At 38.7% G+C, this 25,346-nt stretch overlaps 1 protein-coding gene across 1 annotated transcript in view; it reads left to right on the top strand.

The window, feature by feature from the left end:
* The window catches only part of Mcf2 (MCF.2 cell line derived transforming sequence), a 61,467-nt gene that overhangs the window by 29,130 nt on the left and 6,991 nt on the right, over window positions 1-25,346 (top strand). Inside the window, exons 10-22 of the mRNA XM_048336716.1 lie at window positions 1,844-2,035; window positions 4,068-4,259; window positions 5,799-5,949; window positions 7,566-7,613; window positions 12,433-12,470; window positions 13,280-13,365; window positions 15,655-15,721; window positions 16,723-16,838; window positions 16,931-17,000; window positions 18,539-18,631; window positions 21,489-21,581; window positions 22,719-22,844; window positions 23,475-23,696. Of these exons, the coding sequence (XP_048192673.1) occupies window positions 1,844-2,035; window positions 4,068-4,259; window positions 5,799-5,949; window positions 7,566-7,613; window positions 12,433-12,470; window positions 13,280-13,365; window positions 15,655-15,721; window positions 16,723-16,838; window positions 16,931-17,000; window positions 18,539-18,631; window positions 21,489-21,581; window positions 22,719-22,844; window positions 23,475-23,696 (1,494 nt within the window). The remainder of the gene's footprint in view (window positions 1-1,843; window positions 2,036-4,067; window positions 4,260-5,798; window positions 5,950-7,565; window positions 7,614-12,432; window positions 12,471-13,279; window positions 13,366-15,654; window positions 15,722-16,722; window positions 16,839-16,930; window positions 17,001-18,538; window positions 18,632-21,488; window positions 21,582-22,718; window positions 22,845-23,474; window positions 23,697-25,346) is intronic.

Genomic DNA, 25,346 nt, shown 5'->3' on the forward strand with positions numbered 1-25,346 from the left:
TTTCTGTATATGTGGTGCTGGGGAATCGAACCCAGGGCCTCATGTATACGAGACAAGCTCTCTTGCCACTAGGCTATATCCCCAGCCCCTACACTAAACAGTTTTGCAAGTATTGCTTTTGTAGTCATTTGTCTTTTTTACCCTGTGTCTCTCGGTGTTGGTATTCCCTTTAAGTTTCCTAGTTCTAATACCTGTATACATGGTTTCCAAGGTACTCAGATAAGATACAGAGATAGTGCAGGTACAACCACAGGAAGGGGATACAAGAGGATCATCAACAATAGAAGCTACGGTTTCACATGGCATGTTGAAAGTAATTACAACAGTGATACAACACTCGTTTCCATAACATGGAGTTCATTTCACTTAGCATCATCTTATGCATTCATAAGGGCATAGCTATTGGGCTCTTGTGATCCTCTGCTGTGACTAGCCTAAACCCGTGCTAATTATTCCCTATGAGGGAGACCATAGAGTCCATGTTTCTTTGGGTCTGGCTCACTTCGCTTAGTATAATTTTTTCCAAGTCCTTCCATTTCCTTACAAGTGGGGCAATGCCATTCTTTCTGATAGAGGCATACAATTCCATTGTGTATATGGACCACATTTTCCTGATCCATTCGTCTACTGAGGGGTATCTCTGGCTGTTTCCTATATATGTGCTGGGGAATCGAACCCAGGGTTTCATGTATACAAGACAAGCACTCTTGCCACTAGGCTATACTCCCAGCCCCTCTGGCTATGTTCTTAGCAACCAAATAAATTCATGGGTGATTCCCAAGCATGTAAAAGCACAACTTGAGAGTCATCAGTTGTAATGGAATTTTACATTTCTAGGGTTTTGCTGGTAGATGATTGTGATTCTGTTGCCAGTTACTCATCTCTGTGGTATAATAGGAAAAGGTGAACTGGCTTTGTTTATGTTTTAATGTACTTTTTTTTTTTTTACAAAACATATCAATTGTCATCTTAACCATTGTTAAGAATCCAATTCAGTAGGGTTTATATACTCATACTATGCAATAGATCCCCAGCACTTGTTCAGCTTTTGAAACTGCAACTCTGTAGCATTTTATGTCTTGGCTTTTTCACTGACTGGCCTGATAGATGGCTCACTTCCCTATATTGCTTTAGTTTGCTTTTTATTTTCAATTGAGATGGAATTCAAGACCTCATATTTATTTTGGGAATCACTATCTCCCAAGCCGCCCTTTGGAGTCCTTTTGCGTTTAGTTTATCTCATAACATTGCCCAGGCGGTCTCAACCCAAGGTCCTCCTGTCTCTACCTTCTGAATAACTGGGACTATAGGCATAAACCTCCTCTTCTGGCCTTTTATTTTGCTTTGCTATGCGTGTTCTGAACTCCTACCATATTTCACTCAATATTCCTCGGGGAGTCAGTAGTTCACAGAGTGAAGACAAGACTACTAGGGCCCCTTTTAATATGTTCAAAAATGTTCTCAAGTGAACGATGAATGATATGAAATACATTAGCTTTTGTTTCGCATGTGTCCACTTCACTTGATGTCTGTTTCAGTTCTAAGTCTGTACAGACTAGAAGAAGCCAATCTTATCTACATTCTGAGTGGGATGAGATGTTTAATTTTCAATTTTTGTTGCCAGAACTCTATAAGGTTCTGATAGATGACTATCGTGACTGTAGCTAATTATTGTCACTGTAAGCTTTTTTGGGGGGTAACTTGTGGAGGTATGATGCTAAGCTCTGTGACCTCTGCTGCTGAATCTCACCCCACCCACACACTGAATTTGTCTTGTCTTTCCTTTCTCTCCTTTATATGAACAAAGATTATGCAGTCATTAATTTCTCTTTCTTAATACTAGGCTCTGTTAACAAGGACCCGATGTGCAATATTACATGGCCACCAGCTTGCAGCAAATCACCATTATGCACTTGATTTAATTTGCCAGAGGTGCAATGAACTACGTTACCTCTCGGATGTTTTGGTTAATGAGATCAAAACAAGGCGAATACAACTTAACAGGATCTTAAAAATGCACAAACTCCTACAGCAGGTAATATGATGGGAATGATGTATTTCTGAAAAACAATGCTATTCTCCACCCTTTCCCCCATCCTCCTTGTGTGACGCATCTTGCTTTTGTGCTTTATGGTACACCTTTTATTTTCTCAGACTTTATAGGGTCAAGGTGTGATGTAGTTTTTGTGTTTAAATTTCTAAGAGGTCTCACGGTCTGAGCTTGATGATAGTTTTTTACTCTTTATGTGGTGGTATTGTATGTTGCATTGAGAGCCTCATCTTTGTTTCGCTTTCTTGTTGAGCTGATGTTTTGCTATTGGAGCCATGCCTTGAACCTCCTGCTTACCGTGGAGATGGAGTCTCTTGGACTTTTCTGTCTTTGCTAGTTGCAGTGAGTGATCGTCTGATCTTAGCCTCCCAAGTAGCTGGGATTGGTCAGCCATTAGGGCATGGCTTTTGGATTTACAGTCCATTGTCCAATGCAGTATTCCTGGCAGATTCACTATAGTCCCAATTGTTTCTTGTGACTATCATGATCTTAGTGATAATGGCTTACTTCCTATTTTTTTGTATAGCGCTGAAGTCTCTATCAGTGATAATTTGCACTTAGGACACTTTTAAAAGTCTGGTGTGGAGATGGATGAGAATGTTGAAAGGGGTAACATTGATCAAGATGTATTTATAAATCACTTTGTTAAATGGAAATGTACATCTTAAAGATAATAATTTCTTAAAAAGTCTGGGATATTTTGCCAAACCTTGGATTTCCTTTCTTATTTCATAGAACAGCACTAAATATTATACAGTGACTACAAAGTGTTCTTGCATGGCTTGTGAGTCTGACTCTTTTCCTGATTTAGGCAATGAATTTGAAGGTCATCCCTCAGATCCGCTTTTTTTTTTTTTTTTTTTGGCCAGTCCTGGGCCTTGGACTCAGGGCCTGAGCACTGTCCCTGGCTTCTTCCCGCTCAAGGCTAGCACTCTGCCACTTGAGCCACAGCGCCGCTTCTGGCCGTTTTCTGCATATGTGGTGCTGGGGAATCGAACCTAGGGCCTCGTGTATCCGAGGCAGGCACTCTTGCCACTAGGCTATATCCCCAGCCCCTCAGATCCGCTTTTGACGATGGAATGTAAAGCATGAACATCATTTATAGGCATCATATCTGATGATAAACATTTTAATATGAACTTTTCTTTTCTGTTAAAAATATCTTTATTCTTGTCCTTGGCAATCACTAAGCATCGATATTATACTTCATATTTTGCTAGCATTTTCATAGTTGTCATTGATTTGAGGGAAATAACATGCAACTAAAAGTGTTAGTGTTTAGAAAATGCTTGAACTCCTGTTGCCGATTAAATTACTTGCTATGAAATCAATGCATCGCTTCCCAACCTTGGCCATGCATCAGCACTACCTGTGGAACCCTGGAAGAGTATTGATGTCTGGCTTACAGCCCAGAGCTACTGAATCAGAATTTCAGAGGGGAGATCCCTTTTTTTTTGGTCTATTTTGGGAAGCACTCAAGTTTGAACTCAGAGCTTTGCATGTGTTTGGCTAGTACTCAACTGCCAGCCCTCTTTGGTGCTGGTTATTTTTAAAGAGTCTTGCTTTCTGTCTTGAGCACATGCCTAAGCCATGATCTGCTTACTTGTAGTCTTCCTGTTGCTGCTGGGAATCCCAGGTGTATGTGCGTTTGTTTGTATGTTGTGTCTGACCTTGTTCAGCCTTCCTCTGTGGAGATAGTCTCTCAGTGTTGTGGCTGCAAGCTGGGTTAGAGTCTTGTTCTTCCCAATCTCAGCATCTCACAGATCATAGGATGACAAGACACATCACTGCACCCAGCTGTGGGTTGAGAAGGGGGCCCAGGAACTTTTCTGCCCCCGGTTCACTCTCCCAATTATGTAGGATTACAAGTATTAGTGAGCCCAGATACTTTTTCTTTGTAGTAGCTCCGGCAGCCATTCTGATAGACAGAAGTGAGGGGTAATGACTGCTCTTTGGATGACAAACCTGTTTTCTCTTTATTTGTTCACGATTCTTTTCTCTTGACTTTCTGTACCAGGCTCGTCAATGCTGTGATGAAGGGGAATGCCTTCTCGCTAATCAGGAATCCGAGAGGTTTCAGACTAAAGAAGATGCTCAGAAAGCTCTTGAAGACATCAAAAATTTCATTGAGTCCTCTCTGCCTTTTATCAGTTACGATGCTGAAAGCCTAGAGTTTGAATTTGATATGTTTTATTCCCCTGAACTCAAGGTAGTGCTGTAGTGTGTTTTTTTTTTCAAAGAAAATTTTAAAAATGTAGTCAGGCACCAAGTGTCTCACACCTATAATACTAGCTACTCAGGAGCCTGAGATCTGAGGATTATTGTTTGAAGCCAGCCTGGGCAGGAAAGTCGAGAAGACTCTGATCTGCAATTAAGCATCAAAAAAGCTGGAAGTGCAGCTGTGGCTCAAAGGGCAGGTTCTGAGTTCAATCCCTAGGCCCAGCACATACATACATAGAAAAATCAAAATTACAGTAGTATAAGAATATCTGGTGTCAAGCTGGGTGTGGTAGCTCACGCCTATAATCCTAGCTACTCAGGAGGTTGAGATCTGAGGATCATGGGTCTAAGACTCTTGTCTCTAATTACCCATCAGGAAACTGGAAGTGGCGCTGTGGCTCAAGGGGTAGAGTGCTCGCCTTGAGCTGAAGAGTTCAGGGACAGTATTCAGGCCCAGAGTTCAAGCTCCATGACTGACAAAAGAAAAAAATGCCAGTGTCATGACCGACTTTGTGGAAACTTGCATGTCCACAATCCTCTGAAGATTAGGAAAACTCGTGGAGTCTGTGTCAGTCACCAAAGAACCTCAAGGATGTGCATGGTTCTGCTTGCTATACAATAAAGAGTAATTCCATTTTTGACCTTCAAGTCTTTAGACACAGTATGAGCTTTTGCGTATATTTTGGGGGGACATTCTTGGAGAAAGGCTCAAAGCTCTTCTAGAATGGGGGGCCTGAGGCATCTTTCCATTGTGCTGCAGTGGCCACTTGGAGCTACTCTGTGGCTCTGTGGATGGGTAGATGGAGAGATAATGGAAAGGTCTGAGACTTAGGGGAGGGAAATGAGGAAAGAGTTGATGTGATCAGAGTGGAGTATTTTTCCCTTGGAGATCACAGGAAGGGTTCCCCACATGACAGCTAAGAGCATCTGAGATTGCATGTGCTGGGGAAATGTGCAGCTCGTTGTGAGATTGAAGCAGTAACTACATGACGGATCCTAGGGAATGCTCCAGAAAATCAGGAACATGGGAAGTGACAATAACTATGTGATTGTCTGGAAGCAATTAAGCTTCACTGTAACTTCCTCAAAGCATCAGGAGGGGCAGGTGGATAAATTATTCATGGTGGCTCTGAACAGTGACTGGTGATGACATGAAGAAATAGAAAGAAAATATCTTGCAGGCTAAAATATAGCAAAGCACTATGACAATGTTATATGTTCGACCTTTTTTCTTTACTTAGTGGATTTCTCATGCTAAAGAGCAAATATGACTTCTCCAGCCATTTTTCCCCTCAGCCAACAAGGGCAAATCATGGCCTGCAGTGACTCGTTTATGACAGATTGCTGTTTTACTTTTCAAATTGTTTTTATCGAGATGGCTTTTCCCCCTCTGCATACATGTGAAGATAATACAGCCTTCTGCTTTCTCTTACTTTCCAAACTTTCTTGTAGTTATACTTTAAGCTATAAATTAACTTTTGAATTGAGTGCCACATTCTGACCCATACTATTCTTATGCTACCAACAGATTCAAATGCAGACTGTACAACTCAAGCTTGAAAATATTCGAAGTATGTTTGAGAACCATCAGATGGGATTCAAGAAACAGACACAAAAGCATAGGAGGGAAATACAATTTGTAGTTTCTGACCCTGAAAATCCGACCAGATCTAATCATGGTAAAATATATTCACCTTCTTTATCTCTTATTCTCTGGCTATAATTTCACTTTGTTGCACTTGATGGAAATACTAAATTCTTTCTTTAATCCTGACAGATTGAAATTTTATTAAAAATATTCTGTCATGTTTAAATGCTATTTTACAAAAGCAGAACTTAGATAGGGAGTATTGCATTTTCAAACAACAACAATAACTGTTAAGCTGGGCACTGGTGACTCATGCCTGTAATCCTAGCTCCTAAAGTCTGAGGATCATGGTTCAAAACCAGCCGGGGCAATAAAGTTTGAAAGACTGTAATCTCCAATTAAAGCTAGAAGAGGAACTGTGCAGCAAGTATTAAGTACAGTGCCAGGCTTCAGAGAAAAGGCTAAGAGGTAGCACCCAGGTTCTGAGTTAAGCCTCAGGAACAGCACCAAAACATACAGTGTTATTGTAGCAATACAAGGTGAGGGCCATCTCAAGGCTGAGTATTCTAGCTTGAGAAATGAATGTCAAAATTTTATCAGCACCAAAGTCCAATTTTTCTTCAGCAGATAGAGAGTATGTGAAACTGCTACACACATTCATATGCGCACATATTTATCACCATTCTAGTAAACTATTACTTGTTTTTACATGCTTCTTGTAGGTAAGTGGCATTAATTGCTGTTTCTAAATAAGTGTTAGTAAAAAGAATAATTTTGCTGGTAATTTCTTACTAGAAACTCCAATTGTTTTTAATCTATTTTGTGTATGCTGTGTTGGACCAACTCCGAAAATAAGATGGACCTCTTATCCTAAGGGTTTTCTTGAGATACCTTTGAGACTGTTAAAGGACAGCAATTTGATCTTTTCGGTTCTAAGTGACTAGAATAGGTAAAGATGTGATCAAAGTCTATTTTTTGGACCATACATAGAATGAGAGACTTCATTAGTATAGGAATCTGCTTTGAAATCAGAAAAGGCTTGGGGCAGGGAAACTGGACATAAAAGTTCACCTCATCCATGGCATAGATTTGATTAAAAAGAAGAGATGAAAGCAGGTAATTAGGTTAAGATGATAAAAGTTATAGTAGTTATGAAATATTTAAATGTACCCCCAAAATAAACTTCCTAAAATGAATAATGTGGACCCTACTGAAGATATATATTGACAATATACTGGGAATATAAAAAATAATAATAAAAGTAAGACAACAACAAAAATTAAGAGAATAAAATTCAGCAACTATGAGAGTGAACATAACAGGTTGACAGTCTTAAGCAGACGACAGATTTAAGTTAGATTTTGGCCTCCTTTGGTTATGTGACTCTGGTAAGTTCACTTAACCTCTCCTAATGTTAGTCTCCTTGTGGATAAAATACTGACAATAATACCTACCACTGTCAATGATTTGCTGTGAAGACCAAGTGACAAAAACCGTAGATTGTAAGAAGTACTCAATAAACTGTCCTTCTGATTACAATGTTTTTCTTAAAAGTTCTTTAAAAGATTATCTCCTCACTGTAGGCTGTTGGTCCATGTCCACGGCCTGCTGAAATCATTGCTCACCCAATTTTGTTTTATGCTGTTGCTTTGTGTTTTTTTTTTTCTTTCTGACATTATTTAATGGATTTACACTTTCTTTCATCAGTGGGAATTGGATACTCTTTCTTTCAAGCATGTAAACTGTTTTTAAGAGGTACCCATCCTTATTGTATTTCTTCTCATCAGTACATCTGAGTTTGTGAAATACGAAAAAACAGTTTGGCATCTAAAAAATGGGAGCTGTCTGCAAGTAAGCCCTTCCCCTTCATTTTTCTTTTTCTTTTTGCCAATCCTGGGGCTTGAACTCTGGGCCTGAGCCCTGTCCCTGGCCTTGTTCAAGGCTAGCAGCACTCTACCACTTGAGCCACATGCCCAGCCCTTCCCTTCATTTTTTTACAGAAATTATACAACTATAGCATTTGTTGGGAGAAGCTTTGGTTGAAACTACCTAATGTATTTATGAGAAAGAAGGTAGCTTAATGAATAAATGGCATGGATGGAGAAATGATTTTATCCACTATCCATCATGGTTTGTAAGGAAATCAAAGCATTATCTATTTTACAAGCCTTGTTCATTTTATCCCATGACACTGAATTCATGAGATTTATCATGATTTGCTCTAGACTATTTTTAAGACCTTTACTTGCTATGCCAAATATATAGAACATAACCAAAGTATGAAAGCATGTGTTGATTTATCATAAAAATGAGTCAAACTGTTTTTTTTTTGTGTATGTGTTTCTATTGTTTCCCTTTACTTTGCATTCTTTTTTTTTGCATTGCATGGAATCCTTTATCTAACAACACTGGCCAAACAGCAAAAAGTAACATATATTTCACCTTGAGTACAGAAAAGAATTATGAAGGGGTATAGCCAGGGAAGCGAAGGTTAGTAGGCAAGATGCATTCCTCAGACTGGTATTGATTACCCAAGTTGCCCAAGCTTGGGACCTCAGTTCCTCTTCCTGGCTCCTACTCCACCTTTAATTATTCGAAATAACTCCTGTCTCCTGTGGATTTTTACCTCCTAAGGGGGGGGGGTCTCATATGTATGTACTTCTCTTGTTCAATTTTTTTGTTTGTTTTTGCCAGTCCTAGGGCTTGAACTCAGGGCCTGAGTACTTTCCCTGGCTTTTTTTTTTTTGCTCAAGGCTACCACTCTGCCACTTGAGCCACAGCGCCCCTTCTGGCCATTTTGTATATATCTGGTGCTGGGGAATCGAACCTAGGGCTTTGTGCACACGAGGCAAGCACTCTTGCCACTAGGCCATATCCCCAGCCCTCTTGTTCAATTTTTTTTATGTGTATTTTAGATGTGAGGCCCTTGTCTGTTACATGGCTAGTGAAGATCTTCTCCCAGTCTGTGAGTTTTCTGTTTATCTTGCAAGCTATGTCCTTTGCCGTGCAGAAGCTCTGCAGTTTGATGCAGTCCCATTTGTCCAACCTTTCTTTGATTTGTAGCCTTTCTGGGTCTTTGTTAAGGAAGTTTTGATCTGTGCCAAGGAATCTTAGTATTTCTCCTATTCCTTCCTGCAATGTTTTCTGGGTATCTGCTTTTACCTCAAGGTCTTTGATCCATTTGGAATTGATTCTGGTGTAGGGTGATATATAAGGATCTAATTTTAGTATGTTACAGGTGTTGTGCCAGTTTTGCCAGCACCATTTGTTGAAGAGACTGTCTTTCTTCCATCCTACTTTTTTAGCTCCTGTATCAAAGATTAAGTAGCCATAGTTCTGCGGGTTCATTTCTGGGTCCTCAGTTCTATTCCATTGGTCCTCAGGACTGTTCTTGTGCCAGTACCAAGCTGTTTTAATTACTATAGCTTTGTAATAGTGTTTGAAGTTTGGTATTGATATTCCTATAGCACTGTTCTTCCTGCTAAGGATTGCTTTGGCTATTCAAGGTATTTTATTGTCCTATATGAATTTTTGGATTGCTTCTTCTATTTCATTAAAGAAGTTGGGATATTGATAGGTATTACATTGAATTTGTATATAGCCTTTGGCAATATTGCCATTTTCACAATGTTAAACCTCTTCATCCAGAAGCATGGGAGGTATTTTCACTTTCTTAGATATGCTTTAATTTCTTTTTGCAGATTTTTGAAGTTTTTTTTCTTTCTTTGTTTTTCTTATTTATTGTCAAAGTGATAAAAAATTATTGTCATGTGATGTATAGAGGTGTTACAGTTACCTATGTAAGGTGGTGAGTACATTTCTTGTCAAACTTATTACCCCTCCTTCACTACCCTCCTACCTTCCCCCTTCCCTAACCCTCCACAAATTGGGCAGTTAGTTTACAACATATTGTCTTGTAAGTGTTGCTGTTTCATTGGCTCAACTTTTACCCTTTGTCTCGCCATTTTGATGTTCCCCTTCCCTTTCCTAATTCAGACAAACATATATACAATACCCAAGGTACCAAAATCAAATACAGTGACAACAGGGGCTAAACCATAGAGAAAAGAAACAAAGGAAAGGAAATAATTTCACATCGTATGTTAAAAAATAACAGCAACAATGATAAGCAGCTTGGTTCCGTATCTTGGAGTTCATTTTGCTTAGCATCAACTTATGTGATCATATGTACATAGCTATTGAGCTATTGTGGTCATCTGCTTGGACTCTCCTAAATGTGTATCCATGAGAGAAACCATAGAATCTTTGTTTCTCTAGGTCTGACTTGCTTCACTTAGTATGATTTTTTCCAAGTCTTTCCATTTCCTTATGAATGGGGCAATGCCATTCTTTCTGATAGAGGCATAGTTTTCATTGTAGAGGTCTTTTACTTCTTTGATTAAGTTAATTCCTAGGTATTTTATTTTTTGAGGCTATTGCAAAAGGAGTTGCTTTCCTAATTTCAGCCTCTCCCTTCTCATTGTTGGCATATAGAAAAGCTACTGAGTTTTATGGATTATTATTTTTTTTGCCAGTCCTGGAGCTTGAACTCAGGGCCTGAGCACTGGCCTTGGCTTCTTTTTGCTCAAGGCTAGCACTCTACCACTTGAGCCACAGCGCCACTTCTGGCCATTTTCTATATATGTGGTGCTGAGGAATCAAACCCAGGGCTTCATGTATATGAGGCAAGCACTCTTGCCACTTGGCCATATTCCCAGCCCTATGGATTAATTTTGTACTGCTGCAATGCTATTCACATGGGTGTTCACACTGTGTGACAACGAGCCTCCTGCTTCTTCTCAGCTTTAGTAACTTATCTTTCTTACCTGCTAGGTGTGGAAGTTCTGCAAGATCTAGGCGCAGGTCATCTTTGTGTAAACCTAAACACAGAGATTGACAGAGACTGACAGAAAAGCAATCACTTTATATGTCTCTACATTATTGAAGTAATGTAAAAGTACATTGCTTTTCCGAAAAAGCTATATTCCTCCTATGCTTCCTATCTATTATTTTTGTTTTGTGTCCTTTAATGTATGCACAAAGAATTAGTTAAGAGAACGAAGAATCATTTCCTCATTTACTTTTACAAATGAGTAGATCTCTGTGTATTGGGGCTCTAATGTGGGACACATTAGTATTAGTTGAGAAAATGCTTTTATATCATATTTCCCACTACATCAAATATTTATGTAGGGATACACAAATAAAAGTTCATAATACATACAATATATATGTTTTAATAAATAAAAATACAGGGGCTGGGAATATGGCCTAGTGGCAAGAGTGCTTGACTTGTACATGAAGACCTTGGTTCGATTCCCCAGCACCACATATATAGAAAACGGCCAGAAGGGGCGCTGTGGCTCAAGTGGTAGAGTGCTAGCCTTGAGCAAAAAGAAGCCACGGACATTGCTCAGGCCCTGAGTCCAAGGCCCAGGACTGGCAAAATAAATAAATAAAAATGCAATAGCCTAGACAATATCCTGCCTGTCTTTTCCCTTAATGTTCCTGACATTGGCTCCTTCGTCTGGGCAGAGAGAGGAATTCATGTAGCCTCAGTGAACACTTGTTAGCTGCCTTGGTGATTAGGAACTCAATACATTCCTTGATTGGCTCATGCCCTTTGCTTCTTAGGACCACGGGTTTCTTTTGTAATAATCCAGAGGCTCACTATATGGAAACTGAACATGTTTAAATATTAAAATTAAATCTTTTTTTTTTTCTCAGGTGTGGGGCTTTACTCAAGGCCTGGGTGCTGTCCCTGAGCTTTTTTTTTTTTTTTTGCTCAGGGCTAGTGCTCTACCACTTTGAGCCACAGTACTACTTCAGTTTTCTGATGGTTAAGTGGTGAAAAGAGTCTTACAGACTTTTCTGCCCAGGCTGGCTTTGGGCCATGATCCTTAGATCTCAGCTCCTGAACAGGTTTACAGGCATGAGTCCTGGTGCCTGACTTAAATCTTTTTGATGTTTCTCTGGGTGGTTATGTTTGGGGTTATACAGTTAGTGACATGTACTTTGATGATAACTCATATGGATTTCAATACTTCCTGTGCTTCTTGAACTTCAACTTGATTCTTTCTTTATAAAATGAGGATAGCAATTGCCTACATCTTCCAGTAGATTTTGAGGGTTAATAAAGACATATTCATAGGATTTAGAACAGTGTTAGTGTCAAATAAATTTTGAATACCCTAATTATTAGGTTAAACTTGGATTTCCCCCCCCCCAAAAAAACCCAAACCGTTGATCCAGTTCATCAATGAGGTAAAATCTGCCTAAATGCTTAAGTGTGAGAATGAATACTAAACCTGCAAACACTTATGTGCACTAATACCAGGTTCCGAGCGCGCCAAGCAGTAGGTGTTTGATGACTGAGAGGATGGGTGAACCCGCAGCAAAGAAATTGCAATTATATAGATGATTCTAACCACTCACTGTCTTCTGTAGTGTGATTTAAAAATAACTAATATAAATGAGCTTGAATATTAACTATCTCATTAATATGCATTGCTTTCATTAAAAAACGTGCACTTTAATTCTGGTTTAAAATTCTCCTTTCATATTCCTCCCCCAGAGAAGAAGACTTGGAGACAGAATCAGAGCACTGCAAATGTAAATATCGTTACTTAATTCAAAATTGACCTTGTTGTAGTAGCTGCAGAAATAGCATGGGGGCTGAAGACTGATGCTATGCATTTGAAAGCCAGATTCATGTCAAAGGAAAAACAAAACCAAACAACACTGCTGCTGCCTTGGTGTCTAATTTCAGTTGTGGCAGAGCCCCACACACTCGCATCATTGCTCAAGTACTCCTCAAGTTTAGAATCATTTTGTGGAAAACTGCATAGAAGTTTCAGCTTCTCTTTTCACCCCTCCCTTGACTTCCATCAAACCATCATCAACTTTTTTTTCCCCCTTACTGGCCTGGGGGTGGCACTCATAGCCTGGGCACTGTCCCTGGCTTCTTTTTGCTCAGGGCTAGCACTCTACCACTTGAGCCACAGCGCCACTTCTTGCCTTTTCTGAGTGCTTGATTAGAGATAAGGATCTCACCGTCTTTCCTGCCTGAGCTGGCTTTGAACCACGCACGATCCTCAGATCTCAGCCTCCTGAGTAGCTAGGATGACAGGCATGAGCCACCAACACCTGGCAAAAGTCAACTTGTTATGTATTAATTTCATTTTCCAAATGTTTCAAGCAAATGAGTACAATTCGTGGTTTTTCATCATGTCCACATTGGTAACTCAATGCGCGTCCTTTACGACTATATTTATCAAAATCGTCTTAAAATACTATCTTTACAGTGTTAGTTTTCAATTTATCTACAGAGTTAGAATGTAGAACAAACCTAATTTGACTTGAGGTCCTTGAATAATTGTAACTACCTGGCTACTATTTTAAGTTCATTTTTGTTATTTCAGGATGATGCGGCTCTTGGCTGTCAGAGGCGCAGCTGTGGACCCTCCGCCAGTTTGGACAGTGACAGTGGCTTGGATATTTTAAAGAAGTATCCTTTGTTTCTTAATGCAAACTTATACACACATCTCCCTATTGACTGTTCAGTGTTCAAGACTCACATACTTTGTATTTTCAACTCACAGATTAGGGTTCTAAAAATACCAATTCAGGTATCAAAAGTTCTGTGTTGAGACCAAATGTAGTCTGTTTATGTGGTTTAAGGAGAATTAACAGGACCTTTTCAGAATTTACATCTCTCTCTTTTTTGGAAACTAAAAAGTAAAAGGGCTTTTTAAAGTTATTTTTCATCTTTATTGAAATATAATTGATAATGTAAGATATACATTAAGACACACATAAATATAATCGATACACAATTAACTATAATGGATATTTTAAGACATTCATTATTATTATTTTTTTGTCAGTCATGGAACTCTGGGCCTGGGGCACTGTCCCTGAGCTCTTCAGCTCAAGGCTAGCACTCCACCACTTGAGCCACAGCGCCACTTCTTGTTTTCTGGTAGTTAATTGGAGTTAAGAGTCTTATGGACTTTCCTGCCCGGGCTGGCTTTGAACCATGGATCCTCAGATCTCAGCTTCCCGAGTAGCTACTGGCCCCCAGCCACATTGACGTTTTGATAGCACAAATATATGTTTTGATTACCATAATCAACTTAGTTTAAACATCTATCACATAATACAGTTCTTTTTTCTTTTTTGGTAAAAGAATTAAGATCTATTATGTAAGCAAATTTCTTGTATACAACATTATTACCTATAGTCACCAGGCTTTATATTGGATTCCCCAAACTGATTCAGTTTATGAATGTTTGGAAAAAGATGACATAACCTGCGGTTACAGAATGTCTTCTTTTATAAAAGAAGTGAAAAGGAATTAAACAGTTCATCTACAAGTGATTATAGGGATGCAATTTTGTAGATGTTAACAGTAATCATTGCTGTGGTAATTTTCACAATTTGGTATTAATATTTTAGCCTTCAGAGTAATCACCTTTAAATTCCACATCACAGTTTTAAGTATCCATTACTTTGAAGCATGTCACATTGATATATTTATATATATACATACACACATATATATATTCAAAGACTTTTAAGTATTAAATGACTTAAATAAAAAAGAAACAAAAAGAGAAAAAAGGTGAAATGTAGAAGTTGATTCAAATACAGTACTTACATTAAAGAAGGGAAGTGAGTTTAAATGATCATGTCCATTGGAAATCACATTGAAGGATAATATATTCAGAGCTACTAGACAAACTTAATGTAGAAACTTAAGTACAATCTACATATGAGACTAGTATAACAAATATCATACACATCTTAGAAAAATTCAGAAAATTACTCTGAACAGAGAAAATTTGTGCCTCAAATGGTAATACCCTCTTTTCATTTTTGGGAAAAGAGAAGCTACTAAACTGAGAAAATGTATTATCTCCCAAATAAATGAATAAAAAGTAAAACCCTTGGATATTTACAAATACATTTTGTGAATTTTTAATAAATTAGCTTTGAATCTCAGTGAGTTAGAAATTAGTTTCTGCTTTGTAAACCAATCAGTTGATAAATAAATCCTGAGACATTTAGAAATATATTGTGAAAGATTTTAGCAAATTGAATTTTTTTTGCCAGTCCTGGGGCTTGGACTCAGGGCCTGAGCACTGTCCCTGGCTTCTTTTTGCTCAAGGCTAGCACTCTACCACTTGAGCCACAGCGCCACTTCCAGCCTTTTATGTATATATAGGGTTCACAATTGAACCCAGGGCTTCATGCATGCTAGGCAAGCATTCTACCACTAGATGACATTCCCAGCTATAGAATATTAATTTTTAACGTTAGTGAGCTAGAAATACTTATTTTGGGTGCTGGTACAGAAGCTTGAAGTCAAGGCCTTATGCTCTTACTTGACTTCCTTGAGACTGGCTGTTTTCCATTTTTGGCTTTTTAGTGGCTACTTGGAAATTAGAGTCTCTTGGTTTTAGTTATCCAGGCTAGCTTCAGACTATGATTCTCAGATCTCAGGCTTCTGAGAAGCTAAGATGACAGGTGTGAGCCACCAGCACCCTACTAGGAATAATTTTAAAGTTAGTAACTGCTGAGTACCCCATTTTCTTTCAAATATACTTTAGTATTGTAGGTGGTACTTATTCTAACAACCACAAAATGACTTTTCTATCTTAGTGCCCAAAATAAAATAAAACCATTGCTATGCATGAACTATTTTTACCTTAAATAACTTATAATGAAAATAATTGAAACATTGTGTGATTTTGAACTATGACAGGAATTAATATGTATGGTCTTTTTATTTTAGCCATGTTTTAAATGAACTGATACAGACTGAGAAAGTGTATGTTCGAGAGCTATTTACTGTTTTATTGGTGAGTGATGCAAATTATATATATTTTTCTATGCACCTGAATGGTCCCTCACTACATTCATTAGAAATTATTTCAGGCAATTTTCCATTTCTGTCTCAAACCTTGCTTGCCAAAGGGCAGTGGTGGGTATTGATTCTATTGTTTGAGTCTGTGTCTTAAGTATGTGTATATATATATATATATATATATATATATATATATATATATATATATATATTCTTGCTCTAGAGTGGGAATGGTTGATTCAGAATTTGAGAAGCTTGTTCTCACAATGTACTAGATTATTAAAATTATTCCCATGTTGCTATTTAGAGATTATCATGTAAAGAACAGAGGGGGATAAAAATATTCATTTGATATAAATGGCATGATATTTAGTCTGAAAAAATCCTAATTAAATTATAATTTAATGAAAAACTGAATGGAAGAAGTTGATGACCTGTAGAGTAACTTTTAGACTTAGTTTGGTTTCCAACACAGTTAGACACCTTGGTGGTCAAGGGTTTTTGTGCTGGTACAATGGCTTGAACTTTAAACCTGGTACTGGAACTTGAATTGAGGGCCTAGCCTCTGTCTCTTCGCTTTTGCATTCAAGGCTAGTGCTCTATCACTTGATCCACCACTCCATTTTCAGATTGTTTTTCTGGTTAGTTGGAGATAAGAGTCTCAAATACTTTCCTGCCCAGACTGCCTTTAAACCATGATCCTCAATCTCAGTCTCCTGAGTAGCTGGGATTACAGGCAGGAGCTACTGGTGCCCAGCCAAAGACCTGCCATTTTATTGTTTCCTTTAAGTGGAAACCCTCCTATTTTGTCATTCTGTCTTCTAAAAAGATATCGTGGATTTTACAATAGGCAACAGAAGATTTGCATATTTAAAAATTCAAGCAGCTTCACTCTTGAATCCTTCATACATGGACTGTACCTGCACTTCTGGCAGCATAACTAAACGTTAAATGTAAATATTTTAAAATGCATAAGTATGTATTTATGTTGAGTAGGGCTATAGAGCGGAGATGGATAATCCGGACATGTTTGCTCTTATGCCACCTCTTCTGAGAAATAAAAAGGACATCCTCTTTGGAAATATGGCAGAGATATATGAATTCCATAACAAGTATGTAATTGGTGAATTAAATTCTTCATGATATTTTAAAGGCCTGATTGACTCCATTTCACATAAATATTGTTTCTCTGAAAATTCCACAGCATATTCATGAGCAGCCTGGAAAATTGCTCTGATGCTCCAGAAAGAGTGGGACCTTGTTTCCTGGAAAGGGTTAGTCTCATTATTATTATAATTTCGTCGTCGTCATCATCATCATCATCATCATCATCATCATCATCATCATCATCATCATCACTGATCCTGGGGCTTGAACTCTGTGTTGGGCACTGTCCCTGAGCTTTTGTGGTCAGGTTTAGCACTCTATCACTTGAGCCACTGCTTTCGTGTTTAATTGGAGATCCAAGTCTCATAGACCTTCCTTCCTGGGCTGGCTGCAAACTACAGTATTGAGATCTCAGTCTCTTGAGTAGCTAGGATTATAGACATGAGCCACCAGTGCCTAGCTAATTATTATGTTTTAATTAGGGAAAGACAGGTCACCAAAGTAGTAACTTGTTCATAAGTATATCCTAAGTTTTTTTCTTAATGTTTTATTTTTAGAGAAGGAATATCTGCTCCAGGAGATGCCTAATACATGTAAAATCTTAGAATTGCAGCCAGAGCATGGGTGTCTATTTCTAAGAGCTTCACAAACAGTTACTCTTTAGTCAACAAAATCACTCTGGCAGGCTTACCACTCCCAAGAGTATGCTTAGTATATTTTCCCAGCTTAGTAATCGTCCTTTCTCTCAGAAGCTTGTTTTCGTGACAGTTGCTTGCTATGTACCTCAGATTGGCTTTGAATTCAAGATCTTTCTGCCTTTGTATCCCAAATGCTAGGATTACATGTGTGTACCATAGTGCCTGGACTCACTGTGTGTGTGTGTGTGTGTGTGTGTGTGTGTATCTATCATCTATCTGTCTGTCTATGCATGTATGTGTGTATGTATGTATGTGTCTGTCTGTCTGTCAATCCGAACACATACTATGTACCTGAACACATACTATGTACCAAGCACTATCCTAGGCAGTGTGGATACCAAGCCAAAGATCATTCAAATAAAACAAAACAAAACAAAACAAACCCCCAAATAACATTGTGTAGGAGATGAGTTGCACTATATTAATTATACAAGGTGTTTAATGGGAACCCAAAAGATGAGACATTCTCTGTAGATGGGAAGTTCACTGCAGCCTTATTGAAGCATGGGCTGTATGGTAGAGAATGAGAAGATAGTTCAGTAGTTGAGGGTTAGGGGACAATTATTTGAGTGAGTGAAATGTACACAAGTGGATGAATACATGATTATGAAACAGTGATGAGAGCCCTGATGTGAACCCAGGACCATAGGTTATAATTTGAAAGTCAGCTATAGGTTCCTTCACTAGAGACCTGAGAGCCTAATAGTGTAAATAAAGCACATTTCTCAGTACCAATTAGCTCATAGTTATGAATGTTTTTGTGGGTGGTTCAAACAGCACAGGATGTCCTCCTTCTACCCCTCAAGCTTGCTCAGTGGAACTTCCGCAGGTTACTTGTATAATTCTATGTCCTGCTGCCAACTCAAATGGGTGTGCTGTTGTTAGAAAACAAATACTGCACATCACATTGTAATACTTGGTCTCACATTGTCCTGCTCAGGCTTGCTTCATAAAAAATGTTTGCATTCACAAATCAGTAATGTGTGCATATTTCTTCTTTATCACAGAAGGATGATTTTCAGATGTACGCAAAATATTGTCAGAATAAGCCAAGATCAGAGGTGATTTGGAAGAAGTACTCAGAATGTGCCTTTTTCCAGGTATAGTTACTATTCAAGTATTAAATATACTTTTCAGAAGGTATTAGAACAGTTCTTATTAATAACTTCATTTTCTGCTCTAAGTAGGTTATGTATAAGTGAAAGAGCAACCGCATTCTCTCCAAAACTCTCTCTCTCTTTCTCTCACACACACACGCATGCACACACACACACACACACACACAGATATGTACATAAACACATATTTGCTGTTCCTTGGAGGAAACCACTATGCATTTACTTTTTAAAGTATTTGCCTCCCTATCTCCAAAGAGCATGTTTATCTTTCTCCTTCCCATTCCTTCGCATTCCCCATGGACACATAGACATGTAATTATTTCTGTATTTATTTACTACTCACAATCAATTTTGGGAGATTTTTGCCACAAAAAAAAATCAACGCCCATACCCCCCCCAAACCTTTTAGCAGTCCCTTCTTCCCTCGCCTACTGCCATCCAGCAGCACTAGATAGCCACTAACCTGCTTTCTTTGTCTACATTTCATACAAATGGAAGCATGCAACATGGTTTTTTTGGTGTGTTTGACTTCTAAATTTTTTTTCTTTCTTTTTGTGCCAGTCGTGAGGCTTGAACTCAAGGCTTGGGTGCTGTTCCTGAGCCCCCTGTGCTCAAGGCTTGGGTTCTACCCCTTGAGCCACAGTGAGTAGTTTATTGGAGACAAGAGCCTTACAGACTTTTTTTTTGGCCTCACCTGGCTTTGTCCTGAGTAGCTAAGGATTATAGGTGTGAGCCAACAGCGCTCAAGTTGACCTCTGTTTTTTCTTTTTTTGCCAGTTCTAGGGCTTGAACTCAGGGCCTGAGCACTGTCCTTGGCTTCTTTTTGCTCAAAGTACACTGAGGTTTGAGCCATAGCACCACTTCTGGCCTTTTCTATATATGTGGTGCTGAGGATTCGAACCCAGGGCTTCATGTATGCGAGGCAAGCACTCTTGCCACTAGGTCATATTCCCAGCCACTGAAGTTGAGCTCTGAAATTTGGCTCATGGCTTTGACCTCCACCCATGTGGCATGGCTCACTGCTTTTTATGACAATCATTACTTAATGAACATTTGGGTGCATAATACTGCTGTGAAAATTTTTTCGCAAGCTTTACTGTAGACATATATTTTCATTTCTTGGCTACCTACTTAGGAGTAAAATTGCTGGTCATATGCTTATGTCTTAGGAACTGTTGAACTGTTTTCCAAACTGGCAGTACTGCTTTACATCTGCAACAATAATGTATTCATCTGACCTTTACCTCTGACTTTCAGAGGTAACTGGCTATCTCTAATTCCTGGGTGTTTTAAAAGGCAAAGGGAATATTCTAGAGCATAAATTGAGAACTATCCTTTCACTTTTCCTGTTGACAGCATGAAACTCACTTTCCTCCACTATGTTTTGTTGTTTACCATTCCCGTTTTTGGTCTGAGAGTAAGACTTGAACTTGGTACCTGGCCCTTTTGTTCATTGGCTAGTGCTCTCCCGACAGAGCCATGCCTCTAACCCCTGTTTATCACCTTGAATGTGGTCTTCAGTTTCCAGACTCCATCAGTATTTTCTCCTCTTTGGGTTTTGCATTTTGAAGAAAAGGATTTCTATCATTTTCTTTGGGTTTCCTGAATGAGGAGCTATCAATGCATGCATCAGACTACCATTTCACTTAAATTAGATTGTATATTTAATTTTCTCTAGACCAAGTATAAATTCCTGGATCTTACTCAGGTAGATCGTCCTCCAATCCCTTTTTGTTTTACATGGCTCATCTGTACATTTCATCTCATCATTCCCTTCATGTTCTAATTATGACCCCTACAATGTTCCCAGGACCTAATGTCATGGCCTTTATGTTTATAGTGGCAGTGATCCAAGTACTGAATGAAATAAGCACCATTCTACAAGAGCTCTATTTGTCTTATAACCTAAGAAAATCTATTCTCATGTCTAGTGTGGTTTATATTTAGCACAACCTATTTCTTCTCTGAGCCTTGCCTGCAGAATTGAATCTTTTGTTAATGTTTTTGGAGACTGAAGATTTTGAACCATCTCATCTACTGTCAGACCTTGCTTTGTCACTTTTAAGCATTTTACATCCACACAGAGTTATTTGTGAAAAAGTTTCAATCTTTGAATTTAGAGTTTTCTACTTCTTGAAATACTTTCTACCCTTGAGATACTGTTGATCATTTCTCAGCTATATTTTATCTTATAGTTTCTGTACGAATGATTTTTGTTTTCACATATGTACATCGAACATTATGACTGTATTTACTCACACTTTTTTTTGTTTTTTCCAGTCGTGGAGCCTGGAGTCAGGGCCTGAGCACTGTCCCTGGCTTCTTTTTGCTCAAGGCTAGCACTCTGCCACTTGAGCCACAGCGCCACTTTTCTGTTTATGTGGTGCTGAGGAATCGAACCCACAGCCTCATGCATGCTAGTCAAGCACTCTGTCGCTAAGACACATTCCCAGTCCCTGCTCACACTTTTTTTTGTTTGTATCTATACTTTCCCCTTGGCCTCCCTTGCTCCCAACTAACTACACAAGTTTTATTGTACATATCTGAACATGGAACTAGTAACTTGAGAGGATAGGTGGGTTGGGAAATATGGGAAGGAACCATGGAAAGAGTGACAGACCAATATATATTCTACTCATTAATTGATATGTTGAATTGAAAACCCTTGGTAGAACTATTTGAAGATGATAAAATAAATTCAAATAAGAGTGATGTTTCTGATACATGTTCATTTAGATGTAAGAAATATCCATGCATTGGGTATAATAAAAGAATATCAGGCATTTTCACAGGTACATGTTTTAATTTAAATTGATTGATAATTATCTTTTAATGACAGGAATGTCAAAGAAAATTAAAACACCGCCTTGGTCTGGATTCCTATTTACTCAAACCAGTGCAGCGCATCACTAAATACCAGCTGCTTTTAAAGGTAATTACCTGAAGCCTTTCTTTTTCTATTGTTTTGTTACTTCCCTCCCTCCCTCCCTCCCTCCCTCCCTCCCTCCCTCTCTCCCTCCCTCCCTTCCCCCTCCCTCCCTCCCTCCCTCCCTCCCTCCCTCCCTCCCTCCCTCCCTCCCTCCCTCCCTCCCTCCCTTCCTTCCTTCCTTCCTTCCTTCCTTCCTTCCTTCCTTCCTTCCTTCCTTCCTTCCTTCCTTCCTTCTTTTTGTTTTAGTTTTTTGGTCTAATGTGGCAAAACCATTTAAAAGGAAGTTGCTTAGTAAGAAAGAATAGACATAAACTCCAGGAAAGGGAAAGCTGGAGCTAACAGCAGAATCTGTGCAATGTGCTCCTTTCTGTTATGGTGGCTATCACATGATGTAAGCATGAATGTCAGTCTGAGAATATCTGGAGAGCTAAGCTATTTAAATCTCCGTACAAATAGCATGGGTTTATGCTAAAAGCTTCACAAAAGAAGTTTTCATATGGCTAAGAAGAACTAAGTAAATATTTCCTGGTTTTGAGATCATATAATCTCAATATTCATGGCCTTCTTCATAAATATTGCAAATGGTACTCTCCCAGTATAATGTGAAATATTCCTAAAACATTGTATTAACTATACATATACCATAATTTGTTTTACTGTGTCTTTCTCAATGTTATATGCTGCGTGCATCATGAATAACACAAATTACTGTATATAAATTAGAAAATCATGCAAAATTGCTTTAATAGCTAATCTCTAATGTGTTAGGCTTTGTGTGTATGTGGCGTTAAGGTGAAGCCTTAGGCTTCAAGCAGGCAAATACTCCATTCGAGCTCCTCCTGCCTTCATCTCCCAATAATCTAATCTGTCTTGGTTGCTGTTGTTCTTCAGCTCCAAAACATTGAATGCCCACTGACATATACTGTTCAATTACTATCTTGTTTATTGCCTGTCCAATTTTGACAGTTATTAAGAATATTAATAATATTTCAGAGAGCATATAAAGGGAATGACTCCAAATGGATGCCACTTATGTTTGGATTCCTTCTTGAAAGCATGTTTTCCCCAAATTTATGAGTTTTATTAAATTCTTTTAATATTTTCTGAATATTAAGTTTCATTCATGACTTATAATTTCAGGAGCTATTAAAATGCAGCCAAGACAGTGAAGGATCTGCTCAATTAAAGGAGGCTGTTGACACCATGCTGGATTTACTGAAGTCAGTGAATGATTCCATGCATCAGATTGCAATAAATGGCTACATTGTAAGTCAATTTTAATTATTATTGGATTGTTAGTGCTAAGTATGTCAGCATCCCTTTCTTACCATTCTAGAATCAATTGAGAAATAACATATATAAGAGACAGATTAGTGAAGATAAGTGCAAAATGGCTTCAGAAAAGGAGCCCAAAAGATTTATGACATTCCCTTCATCTTCACAGCTGTTCCCAAGTTGAGATCTATGGAGATGTAGCTCAAAGGAATTCTTGGGTCAGCTAAGCAGACACATGGTACCAGAACTGCTGCTTACCCTAGTCTATCATAGACATAGAAGAAAAGGTTCAAATTCAATTAGTGGCCTGACACAGGTCAAGCACCAGTCAGGTGCAATCAGGCAGAGATGAGGTGGGTTAGCATAGCTGAAATATCCCCACATGGAGATGATATGAAGTGAAGGAAAACATTTCTTTTAGGCCACACCCTTACAGGAATTTTCTACATAATGTAATTCATGGCATGTTATAGCATAAAAAGTTGTAATGAATGCATTTAAAAAATGCAAATTACACTTCAGGCTTTTAGTAGGTCAAGCAGGACTCTACAATTTTTAATGTCACAGATCTGAATGTAGCTCTGCTTTATACTACTGATGGGTTTTGATTTTCTATTCTAGGGAAACTTAAACGAACTGGGCAAGATGATAATCCAGGGTGGATTTAGTGTTTGGATAGGACACCGGAAAGGTACTACGAAGATGAAGGATTTTGCAAGATTCAAACCAATGCAGCGACATCTTTTCTTATATGAAAAAGCCATTATTTTTTGCAAAAGACGTGTTGAATCTAGAGAAGATGCTGATCGATACCCATCATATAGTTTCAAGCACTTTTTGAATGTAAGACAATTTATGTAATATAGTGTGAGATATACATATATATTCTATTTTGCATAATTTTTCAGTTTAAATGAGTAAGTTTTATACTTTAGCTGCGCATGTCCTTGTTTAAAAGCAAGCTTCAGGGGTTGGGAATATGGCCTAGTGGCAAGAGAGCTTGCCTTGTATACATGAAGCCATGTGTTCGATTTCCCAGCACCACATATATAGAAAATGGCCAGAAGTGGCGCTGTGGCTCAAGTGGCAGAGTGCTAGCCTTGAGCAAAAAGAAGACAGGAACAGTGCTCAGGCCCTGAGTCCAAGCCCCAGAACTGGCAAAAAAAAAAAAAGCAAGCTTTATCAGGCACTTTGGCTCTGTCCTGTAATCCTAGCTACTTAGGGGGCTGAAATCTAAGGATCATGTGTCAAACCCAGCCCAGGCAAGAATGTCTGTGAGACCCTTATTTCCAATTAGCCACCCAAACATCTGGAAGTGGAGCTGTAGCTCAAGTGGTAGAGTCCTATTCTTGAGTGAAAGGTCCAAGCAATAATGCAAGGCCCTAAGTTCAAGCCCCAGTACCTGCATAGGGAAAAAAAAAGCAAGTTTTAGTACAAGTCTTATATAGAAATAAAATCAAATGCACCCTTTATGTTGGGCATAAGAGGAGAGTATAGAGTTTGAGCTCCTCCATTCCCACCTCACTGCAATCCCAGGCACTCTTTTTGTTGTAAGGTGAGAAAACAGAGAAGCCCCATTTTGAGAGGGTTGAATCTTGGAGTCTTTATTAAAGGCTGGCGACTGCATGGTGGACTCCTGTCTCAAAGAACAGGAGCCAACAAATACCGTTATCACTGTTAGGAAACTAAGCCATGAAGGCCAGAAAGGAAAGAAAGAACAAAAACAATAACAACAAACCAATTGTACACCAATGGAGAGTTAAAGTGGGACACCATGGTAATTGGAGACGAGACAGCAGACAGGAGACAGGACACAAACTCGGAGACACATGGCATGGTGTAATGGCACCTCAGCTGGTCCAGGCCTACATAGGGTCAGGGCAGGGGGCGTGGTCACAGGAAGCTCCCAGTGCCAGGCATTGTCTCCCCTTCCCTCACTTTCTTCCAGTTTTTCCCTACCCTCCTCTCCCAAAAGCTGTATAGATCATTTTCCACATAATGTCTAGTGAGTACTCTTTCAAGTTTTAAATTGTAAAAGCAATGTAACATTTGTCATAGAACAATCACAAAATACAACAAATGATTCCTCTGGAATCCCCATCCAGTATCGTTTGAGTGACTTCTCTAGAACTTGCGCTTTTGTCGTTGTCATGAGCAATGTGTTGGAGAATGGATGGAATTTGCAATGTCTCCTGACAGGATTGAGGTGACAGAGTGAGAAGGCATCTCCTGCATTTGATGCTCATAGGGCAAAGTCCCTTGATCTTCCCACTGTCTGATTTTCCTGTTTTACTTCTAAATCCATAATAAGTTGTTTTTTTTTAAAAAAAATCCACTTAATTTTATCACAAATAACCAGTTGCTCCACAAGTACCATAGCCTATTTTCAAGTCTCTAGATTTCTAAGGGTCAGTTATGATTCAAATGAGCATCGACAGGCAACCAAAATGTTGTAATAATTTCATATAAGGTTTAGGTCTTTTGCTGTCTATA

The sequence above is a fragment of the Perognathus longimembris genome, chromosome 28, assembly GCF_023159225.1.
Source record: "Perognathus longimembris pacificus isolate PPM17 chromosome 28, ASM2315922v1, whole genome shotgun sequence".
Classification (NCBI taxonomy): Eukaryota; Metazoa; Chordata; class Mammalia; order Rodentia; family Heteromyidae; genus Perognathus; species Perognathus longimembris.